Source organism: Solanum verrucosum, unplaced genomic scaffold (assembly GCF_900185275.1).
Source record: "Solanum verrucosum unplaced genomic scaffold, falcon-dt-bn FXZP01000208.1, whole genome shotgun sequence".
Classification (NCBI taxonomy): domain Eukaryota; kingdom Viridiplantae; phylum Streptophyta; class Magnoliopsida; order Solanales; family Solanaceae; genus Solanum; species Solanum verrucosum.
Window position 1 is genome coordinate 449061 of NW_026020329.1, and position 11686 is coordinate 460746.

Here is an 11686-nt window from a genome sequence, read left to right on the forward strand (position 1 = left end):
TCCTGTACCAATTTTGCTGCTGCTTGCTCTTTCATATTGACCTCTACCCCTCTTTTTCCCAGTAGTGGACTAATGTGAGTAGGAAAAGAATACAACAAGAGACTAAATTAATAAGTAACCTAATCTAATTTATCAAAGCAAATTAATGTGAATGTACCTCTTGAGTGGGTGTTGGTGTAGACTTAGGTTTAGGATTTTTTTGGACAATATCTCTTGTTATGATTTGCTCCTTTGCAAATTGAACATGTCATTACTGTCGCCATTCTTGGCAACTTCCCAGCTTTTTTCACTTCACCAATTTCTCTTCTCTGTTCTTTGGTGGCCTACCAGGCATTTGCCTTGCCTTAGGTGATTCAACCATTGGGTTTCTGCTTTCAGGTCACATTTCAATGTTTGGGACTGGTTGAATGAAATGAGAATATGTCTTCAGATATGTCTCTTTTCTATACCAACTTGAAATTGCTTGTGATGCATCCATGTTCAAGTGGTTCATTGCTGCTATATCATGTGCACATGGGATACCTTTTAATTCCCAAGATCTGCAACTATATTTCTGTTGACCCAAGTTCACAGTATGCTTGTATACCCCTTTTAACACTTCAAATCCATCATCACCATTCCATTCAATGTTGCACTGCATTGATCTTGTTACATTGGTATTGAATACCATCATTGCCATTGGAGATATTCCATCTGTCCATGTTTCAGCAAATGCTCTTGACTTACTCACCCTACTCATCACCTTAACTTTAATTTCTTCCAGCATAGTTCCAATAGTCTTGTTCCTAGGTCCCAAGATCCAAGCATTGAAACTCTCTGCCATGTTGTTATCTATACTATCACATTTTGAAAAAGTTTGGAAAAAAGCTTTGCACCATTTCTCCTTATTGTATTTGATAAGGGCTTCAACTATACGTTTTCCCAGCTTGGATAGGGCATTTATATTGTACTGAAATTGTGCCTCAAATGTTGATCTAGCACAAGCCAAAAATTTCTTCCTTCTCTCTATGCCTCTGAAGTTTTGTGACCAATTTGCTAATATGTGTCTAGCACACATTCTGGAAATAGTTCATCTACAACAACTACTAGTCCCTGTAGTTGCAAAGCAAAATAATAAAGATAGTTAAATTTTGATCAAATTAAATTAAAGATAAACAAAAAAAAGAAATGCAGTTACCTTTTGGATATCACTAATGATAGTGGCTGGGAACCATCTCCTAGATTAAGATCATCTTGCAGAATGGTCATGAACCATTTCCATGTCAACTTGCTTTCAGTACCAATTACTGCCCATGTTATTGGATACATTTGGTTGTTTGCATCCTTAGCAACAACTACCAAAAGTTGACCCTTACAAATTCCTTTTAGAAAACACCCATCCAGCCCTATACATCTTCTGCATCCTTGTTGGAAACCCTTTTTCATAGCATCAAAACATATATAAAAAGAGTGAAACTGTTTCATCCCATTTTCTGATTTTGAATCTTTAAGCTTCATAACACAAGTGCTACCAGGATTTGTTTGGTGTAACACATCCCTGTAGTCTAGGATTTTGTTAAATTCTGCCACATGATCCCTCATAATTTCCTTTAAAATATTTTTTCTTGTTTTTAAACAAACTGCCTTGCCTACATGAACATTCAACTCTTTCCTCACCAAATCTTGTATTTCCCACCCTTTTATACTAGGTTGAGAAATAATCCTATCTTTCAGATACTTACATAAATTTTTTGAATTACACAATATTATTGGTGGTCCCGGTACATCTGTGCCTTGGGTTGTATGTCTTGATAGTGAAGTTCTCACTCCTCCCTTCCTTGCTTGCAAACAAAAGCCATGGACAACCATTTTTACACTTGACTCTTACTCTAGTACTCTCATTCACATACTTGTCTAACTCAACTCCTTTTTTTATAGCATATTTTGTAACTGCCTCTCTAAATTCCTTTACACTTTCAAATACCAAACCACACTACCATATTACAACATCACAAGTAGAATCATATATCACTCTATTACTCTTCTTTCTTCCCCTTAAACTCCCTCCTTCAAGTACATCATCAGAAACATGTTCTTCTTCATCACTTTGAAAACTATCACAATCAGAACTGTCATAGTATGGCTCATCCTCTGTTAGCTTACCCTTGAATTTGTTTTTGCCATTTTCAATATCTTCATACCCTTCATCAAGTCCAACTTCACCTAAAAAACCTTTTGGTTTTTCCTTCTTCTTTCTCCTCCTACTTTCTTTAAACTTTCTCACAGCTTCCTTAACAATCCTCAACTCCTCATGCACATCACTGCCATAGTCAATAGACTGGTCAGAACAAATAGAATCACTGTATATCTCTTCCTTTGCATTTTCTTGGGCACTTGGTTCAACTTCTTCTTGACTAGAAGGTTCAGTTCCTTGTTGGACAGTAGGTTCAACTTCTTCTTCAGTATCAGTCCAATCTATTGAAGAATAATAATCATCAGTTTCTTGTTGGACCTTTGCAACCTCATCATTCTTAACTCTTTCACTAGATGGAAAGGAAGAAGAGGAACCTAACCCTAGATCTGTTTTTTTTTGGCTGTGCAGTTAAAGAACCATTAGATTCCCCATGTGCATTAAAAGACTCAACCACTTGGCTTAAAGATTGACTAATTTGACCTTTACTGGGACCCACATCCTCCAAAATAATGTCATCACATACATACATATCTATTGTGTCCCCATCATGCATAAATAATGCAATGTTACAAATGTCCATGCCATTTTTCAATTCCACCAGATCACCCCCTAGAGATGGAACTACATAAGTTTTTCCTAACTTACTAATCCCAAAAGACTTAGAATAATCTGCAAGTTCAGGAATTGACAAATGATCTTCATCCATATTCTCTACATATTCAGTCCTACCCCCAACATATACTGGACCTACCTCACTCACCAAGATACCCCCAAATTTGAACCTTAAATTGAGGTACTTAGTATCCATAGTGTCAACCTGTAACCACAATAACAATCATTATATTGTACAAAGCAACAACAACAAAACATATGCAACAACACCAAAACATATACAGTAACACCAAAACAGAGGCAACAACACCAAAACATAGACAACAACACCAAAACAGAAGCAACAAAACCAAATTTAACTCATAAGCATACAGTTATACAAGGAAATTATAATAAACAGTACAAAAACATAATTGGTACTTAGAAGCCATATTACTCAACATCATACAAATATACATAAGGAAATTACAAAATACCCCACCTTTTAACAATACCAAAATAGAGTATTGAAATATAAACCCTAGAATCTTAATTTTACTAAAAAGCCCTAATTTTTTGAACTAATTAGCAGAAACCGTAATACTCATGCATGCATAAGCTGAACAACTTCATAACAATACATTCATTAAGTGAAAATTCTAGTTGAAAACTATCAAACCACTAATCAGAAACTATGGCGAAACCCTAGTCAAATTACAGTGAAACCTTAAATGAAAAATAGGGCAAAATATAAATGAAGAAGTAAAGGAAACAAAAAATAACACATCATAAGAGTGGATAATCACTTACTTGGTAACAATTTCAGACAAGATCGAACGAAAATCGACCAATCGACCAAACGCTTCACGAAATCGAGTAAGCCTTCACGTCTAAGAACTGCAACTGACCCAAATCCAGAAAGAGTTCCACAAAATCTACCCTTTACTCCGTCGATTACACTTCTTAGAGAGCCAAATTTTTTGAAATCTGTCATCGTCGATTACACTTGTTAGATCTTAGTGAGAAGCTTAGTCCGAAAGTTTTAATCTAGATGAGAAGGTTTGACATTTAATTATCTAGGTGGCTAATATTTATCCAGGAGGCTAATATTTATCTAGGTATCATGCACGTGTAGACACGATTGGAGTGATCAGACAATAAAGGTGTACGCGACAGAGGAATAAACAAGTTCGGGGTGGGGGTAATTAAAATGGAATATAGTTTAGGTGTACACCGAATAAAAAGCTTCAAGTTCCGGGGGGTAATGAGTACTTTTGCATATCTTTTGGAACCCAATGGATGAAATGAATCCATTGGTAAAGTTAACACATACCTTGGGTAATCAAAGTCCTAGAATGGAGGAAGAAACCTTGAGCTTGATGAAACCCCAGCTTTGCAGTGAAAGTTCTTGAGATAGAATTGAAGGAGAAGAGTTTGGGAGATTTTGGGGGTTTTGATTGAATGAGAAGGAATGGGTAGATTTTGAAGTGTAAAATGAGTCATGGGGGTAGTAATATGGTCGAAATGACATAGTTTAGGGATTTAATAGAAAGGAAAAGGCCGAAATACTCTTAATCAAAAACCGCCGAAAGACCATATGGATTGGACCTATGGATCTTAGGAATTCCTACAATCCATCTTGTCCAAATGTAGAACACATTACTAGGACCAACTTTTTGAACATTTCCTAAACGGAAGCGTTCTACGGTCCGTATACCTTTCTACGGGATGTAGACCTTCATAGGAATCCTTTTTCCCAATATTTTTCAACAAGTCTATGGCCCCTTCTATGACTACTTCCTACGGGCCTTAGAAGCCTCTATGGACCATCCTGATGGTTCGTAGGACTTCTTCTAGGGCTTTTACACAAGAGCCTTCCTATGAACAATAAGACCTTTGTAACACCTCTAATTCGAGAAGATAGAAAAATGCAGCTTTCCAGGATCTGGTGTCAGAACCAACGAAAGACACCGACAGACCATGTGTCAGACCACGGACCGTAGGTGGGGTCCCGTTGTTGAGTCCCAGACTTAGGGGAATTTTAGGATCAAAAGATGAGACCTACGGTCCTAGTCCACAGTTCGTTGATGGATCCATAAACTGTAGGTGGGGTTCCGTCATTATGGTCCAAGACTCAGTGGTCTCTGATCCCACCCACGGCCAACCAGTACGGTCCGTGGTTAGACCTACAGACCACAGGTTTGGCCGTAGGTGAGGGTCAACAACTAATTAGAGGAAAATTGTTGTTGGGTCAACTTCAAACAGTCATATATTTTAGCACAAAATGAATTAGGTGGCCCATGACCTATCAAATTAAAGATAATTTAATCATCTTTCCAACGCCACCAAGTTTGCTAAAATCCAAGCTCTGAGTAAAAAGTTATGCTTGTTTTTGAGAAGCCCTGTCAGGTAGGCCTCGAACCACGACCCTTTTGACGGGCAGTGGTTCAATCGGCAACCTGTCAGTCTATTCGTGAGTGGTACTTCGTCACCTATAAGTTAGGGTCATTTTTTTCCTTTCCTTATGTGTTGGGGCACTTAAACTATGTCGTTTGATTCCTAAACTATGTCGTCTTACTCAGTCTACGCCTAATAATCTAGTCAGACATACCCAAAACCCTCATTCTCCAAATATCATCCAAGTTAGAACGAAAAGAAGAGTAAGAGGTGCCAATTTCTTTCAAGAAAAGCGTTCTTCGAAGTTCAGCCCTGAAATCCAAAGGATTTCTCCATAGATTTTGTCACCAGGTATCTGGGATTTAAATGGTGGATTCCTTTCATCTATTAGGTCCCTAGAATTTAGTTAGTTTTTCAGATTGTCATAAACTATTCAGACCTAGGGTTTTTAGATTTTCAAGATCTATTGTGATTATGGTTCCTTCAATCTAATTAACTTTTTTCTCAAAAATCTTAGTATAATTCCATGCATAGAACTCAGAACCCTACCTTTCTAGGCTAACGAGATAGAAATTCATGCTTCAGATCTTGAATGCTATAATCTCAGTATAAAAATGTTGCATTCTCAGTTAGCATGTCAGTTTTGAGCTATTCAGTATTTTGTGCATTAAGCTGTATGAATATTCAGTTGAGAGTAGACTCATCACTGAGTTGGACTAGGGTTCAACGTACCCTCAAAGTCCTAGAACTACGTGCCCGCAAAGGTTGATAAGTCCCCTCAGTTGGGCATCAGTTTTAGTGATCATGCCACGGCCATGCCTCTATACCCTTGTCAAGATATATTGGGTTCTCTTGATGGGGCGTATACATTAGATTCCACGTTTAACTCACGTGGTTTATGTCGGTTGTGCTCAACAGTACGTTACGAGTCTTTTATTTAGATATTTATACATTGTTAGATCCAGGGGATACACTGTCTTTTGTAACTCCCTATATAGTAGTAAACTTCAGTGTCAGTCCAGAAACTCTCTTAGAACTCTTCTCAGTCTCTACTCCAGTTGGTGACCCTGTTATAGCTAGATCGGTATACTAAAATTACTCTGTTACATTTTCTCAGAAAGTCACCTCAGCACACCTTGTAGAGTTAGACATGGTAGATTTTGATATCATTCTTGGCATGGATTGGTTACATTCCTGGTATGCCTCAGTCGATTATAGAAATAAGATTGTTCAGTTTTAGTTTCCAAACGAGCCAGTCTTAGAATGGAAGGATAGTAGTTCAGTGCCTATAGGTTGATTTATCTCTTACCTTAAGGTTAGGAAGATGATCTCCAAAGGGTATATCTATCATTTCATTTGGGTTAAGGATTCAAACTCTGAAACCCCAACCCTTGAGTCAGTCCTAGTAGTAAATGAGTTTCTAGAAGTGTTTCCAGGAGATCTTCCCGGAGTTCCTCTCGAAAGGGAAATCGACTTTGGAATAGATCTCCTTCCAGATACCCAACCTATTTCTATTCCTTCTTTCAGAATGGCTCCAGCTGAGCTTAAGGAATGGAAAGAACAGTTAAAAGACCTTCTAGATAAGGGCTTCATCAGACCCAATATCTCTCCATGGGGTGCTCTAGTGTTGTTTGTAAAGAAGAATGACGTTTCTCTCATAATGTACAATGATTATCGTCAGTTGAACAAAGTCACAATAAATAATAAGTATCTAATCCCCAGGTTTGATGACTTGTTCGACCAACTCCAGGGTGCTAGTTGCTTTTATAAGAGAGACATCAGATCCGACTATCATCAACTCAAAGTTAGAGATAGTGACATCTTGAAGACATCCTTCAGGACTCGGTATGGTCACTATGAATTTGTAGTTATGTTCTCTGGACTAACAAATGCTCATGCAACTTTCATAGACTTAATGAACATGGAGTTCAAACAATATTTGGACTTGTTCGTCATCGTCTTTATTGATTATATCCTCATTTATTCTCGAAGTGAGGAAGAACATGTGACTTATCTGAGAGTTGTTTTGCAAACCCTCAAAGATCGCCAACTATTCTCTAATTTCAGCAAATGTGAATTCTGGTTACAATCAATCGCTTTTCTTTGTCATGTGGTATCCATCGAAGGGATTCGAGTTGATTCTCAAAAAATTGAGGCGGTACAACATTGGCCCAGACCCACCTCTCCAACAGATATCAAAATTTTCTGGGGTTTGGCTGGTTATTACCGGATATTTATTGAAGGATTTTCATCCATAGCTTCCCCATTGACCAAGTTGACTCAGAAGAAGTACAAATTTCAGTGGTCAGATGAGTGTGAGAAAAACTTCTCATAACTGAATACTAGGTTGACTACAACTCCTGTCTTAACTCTACCAGATGTTTCAGACGGTTATGTGATTTATTGTGATGCATCCAGGTTGGCCTAGGTTTTGTGTTGATGTAGCGAGGCAAGGTCGTAGCTTATGCTTCTAGACATCTTAAGGTCCACGAGAAGAATTACCCGGCTCATGACCTCGAGCTTACAACTGTAGTATTTGCCTTAAAGATTTGGAGACACTACTTGTATGGTGTTCATGTTGATGTGTTCACAGACCATAAGAGCCTCCAATATGTGTTCATCCAGAAAGAGTTGAATCATTACCAAAAGAGATGGCTTGAATTCCTCAATGACTATGACATGAATGTGCTCTATCATCCGGGTAAGGCTAATTTAGTAGCTACACCCTCAATAGACTATCCATGGGTAGTGTACCACATGTTGAGGATGAGAAGAAATAATTAGCCAAAGATGTTCACTGGCTTGCTCGCCTAGGAGTTTGCCTTACAGACACATCAATGGTGGTGTGATAGTTCAGAATGGATCAGAATCTTCATTGGTAGTGGAGGTTAAGGAAAAGAAGGACAGTGATCCTATATTACTTTAGTTGAAAGGTGCAGTTCATAAGCAGAAAGTTGAGGTTTTCTCCCAAGGAGGAAATGATATGCTTCATTACCAGGGTCGCTTATGTGTTCCTAATATTAGTGAGTTGAGGCAGCAGATCCTTACATAAGCTCATAACTCATGGTATTCCATTCATCCAGGTGCCACTAAGATGTACTATGATCTACGAGAAGTCTTTTGGTGGAACGACATGAAGAGGGACATAGCATACTTTGTGGCTAAGTGTCCTGACTGTCAACAGGTTAAGGTAGAACATCAAAAACCAGGAGGAATGACTCAAGAGATTAACATTCCTACATGGAAGTAGGAAGTGAGAAACATGGAATTCATTATGGGTTTACCTCGTACTCACAGAAAACATGACTCCATTTGGGTAATAGTGGACAGAGTCACTAAGTCCGCTCACTTCTTGGCTGTCAAGACTAAATATTCAGTGGAGGACTATGCGAAACTCTACATCAATTTGATAGTCAGGTTACATGGGGTTCTCTTGTCTATCATCTCAGATAGAGGTCCTCAGTTTACCTCTCATTTCTAGGAATCGTCTGAGAAAGGTCTTCGTACTCAGGTAAATTTTAGTATAGCATTTCATCCACAGACGGATGGTCAGGCAGAGCGTACTATTCAAACCTTAGAGGACATGTTGAGAGCTTGGATGATCAATTTCAAGGGTAGTTGGGATGATCACCTACCTCTCATAGAGTTTGCCTATAATAATAGCTTCTATTCAAGTATTCAGATGGCCCCTTATGAAGCATTGTATGGGCGTAGATACAGATCTCCTATTGGTTTGTTTGAAGTAGGTGAAGCAACCTTGATAGGGCCAGATTCAGTCCTCGATTCTCAATCCATATTCAGCAGCTTTGGTGGTGAGTCCTCATATTTCGAGGACAATAGACATGCTTTCATTTTAGTCATTATTTTTAGTTTCAATTTTGTTAGAGTTAGCTGGGGGAATGTCCTAGTAACTCAACTCAGTTAGAGGCTTTTCAGACATAATAGTAGATTCAGCTTGAGTTGTTAAGTGGTTGTTTAAGTTATCACTAAACTCTTATGGTTTCATATTTACATTCGGACTAGTTTGGTTTTTCCCCATTTTTAGATATCCACTATTTTAAATCTTCCGCATAGTACATGTTTTACTTAGTTATTTTTTTAGTATGCTTGATATATGCCAGACTCATGGTTAGCTTGGGGTCACTCATGATCCTAGGTCCCGTGTTATGTCAAGGGTTTAGCCTCAGGGCGTGTTAACCTTGTACATTCCGTAGATGGTCTCATAGGAACTGAACCAATACTGTATTTTCTGCATTTTCCCTTCTAATTCAACTTTCCAATTTTTGAGATGTTATAGTACGAGTTGTGGATAGATTTGTAGAGTTGAAGTTCAGAAACTTCAAAAACGTCAAGTCTCAGGCTTGATTGTATGTGCCAACATTACAACTCGTAGTTGGGAATATGGGTCGTAGTTGGTCTCGTGGATTCAATCATAAGAAAATTGTAAGTTTTAGTTCTTAAACTTCTACAAGAGGATTGTATGGGTCGTATAGTGGAATACGAGCCATAGAAAAGGGTTCTTTGTAGGTTCTTCACAAACTTGGACTTTCCGTAAATGGGTTCTATAATTGGACAGTACGGTCCATAAATGGCTTCATAGAGGCTATTCAACAATTATTTCTTAGGGGTAGTTGAGTCTTTTTTTACTTTTCAATTACTATAATACATCATTTTGTGCTTAATTTTAAGACTTTAATTGGTTCCTAATACCCAAGCCTCCGCACTCACTCTCATTCTCCCAAATTCCACAACCCTCTCTAAAGTCTTATCTACCAAGGCAAGATCAAGGCTCCAAGGATTTGAAGTCTTCTTCTCTAATATCACCTAGGGTTTCGATTAAGTTATGTGGGAACTTCATTAATTGTTCATTCCTCACCCATTGAGTCCTAAAAAAACCCTTATATTTCAATTTATAATTCTTATCCAAAATCTAGGGTTTCATGGTTTTCTTATGGGTTCTATTGAAATTAAGTTTATTCTTCATGAATGATCTTATTATACATGATTTGAGCATAATTCATTGTTTTCAATGATGTTTTCATGAAAGCATTGTATTCAAGTATGTTATGATCATGACTTAAGCTATTTCAATATGTATGCATTGTGTTATGAATGATTTCATGAATCAATGATGCTTTAGAATAAAGTATCAACAAGTTTATATGAAAATATTATGTTCTAACTGAAGTATCTCTCATTATGTATGGATATCATCATTTAGATGCTTCAGATAAGTGTCTCAAGATTATGTTATGAAATCATGATTTTTAAGGAGGTTTTCTTATCATTATCAGATTAATCATGAATGATTTAGTATTACCCAATTCTTATTATTTCTATTAATATGAATATGCACGTTTTCTTTTGGGAGATTAATTAGCATCGAGTTGAACTAGTGACAATTACCTAGGTCTCAAAACTATGTTCTCTGTTAGGTCTTTGTCTTTGTAGACTTTTGCTAGTGGATCCACCTTATCTCATCATTATGGTCCTTATCTTCGAAAGTAGGATACTCTCTTTTTGGTATGTGAATATTAAACTGAACTCCTTGTTATAGCTCACATGATTTATGTTGATTAACGATATCTTCCACATATGTTATGATTGTGATTCTCTGACTAATGCATGGCCTTGTACTATGTTTCAAAATATGATTATCAGCTTTCATGTTATGTTTTTTGGTCATTACATTATAAGGTTTTTAGACTTATCATGTTATTATGTCATGTTTAAGCATTTCTCCATATTTAGTACATTCTGAGTACTGACCACATACTTTCTGCCTATATTGTGTCATAATATAGAAGCATCCTATCAAACTCGTGGTTAGTACATATTCTTATCAACTTTGCTTAGTATTGGTGAGTCCTCATGGTTCAGGACATACCCATTATGTTTTTTTTTAATGATTTATTTCAGTTTTAGACGTTCGAATGAGCTAGAGTTTGTCCTAGCGACTCACTTATGTTAGAGGCCATTTTAGACATTAGTACTTCCACTTCTAATTTTTTGTGTTTAGATTTTCATATTATGTTGATATTTTCATTTGAGACTTTATTCCGTTATTCATGTTTCTTCAGTTATGAATGTCATCTTAGTGTCATGATATTCCATGTGGTTAGATTATGATCTCTTGGCACTCTAGGTACCATTCACGTTTAGGGAGTAGTGTTGGATTGTTACAATATGATAATATGTTTATCTTTTCTTTTTTTTCTTCATCGGTGTAGAAATTATTTGCAGAATATAAATTAGACATTTTGATTACGTTAATGATTTCATCCATTATTTTCAGTTTTTAGTCCGCTTTTATCCAATGATTTTATTACATGAACAAAATACGTAATGAATTTAAACATACCTATAACAAGGTGAACTATATGATTATGTATAACAGATGTGGTAATAATGTAGTTGAATATCAACGCCACTCTTCAACCTTCATAATTTTGATTTTGACTTTGCAAAATAAATTATAAGAATGAATATTTAATTTGTATGCTTTTACACCATAATCTCAAGGAT

General features: G+C 36.9%; 1 protein-coding gene across 1 annotated transcript; it reads right to left on the reverse strand.

Moving 5' to 3' along the window:
• Nucleotides 1-379: 379 nt before the first annotated feature.
• Nucleotides 380-1581, reverse strand: LOC125836029 (uncharacterized). Its single transcript, XM_049515124.1, has 2 exons — nucleotides 1178-1581; nucleotides 380-1058 (listed from the first exon to the last, which is right to left on the reverse strand). Exons 1-2 carry the CDS (start codon nucleotides 1579-1581, stop codon nucleotides 380-382), a joined length of 1083 nt encoding a protein of 360 aa, XP_049371081.1.
• Between the last annotated feature and the right edge of the window lie 10105 nt (nucleotides 1582-11686).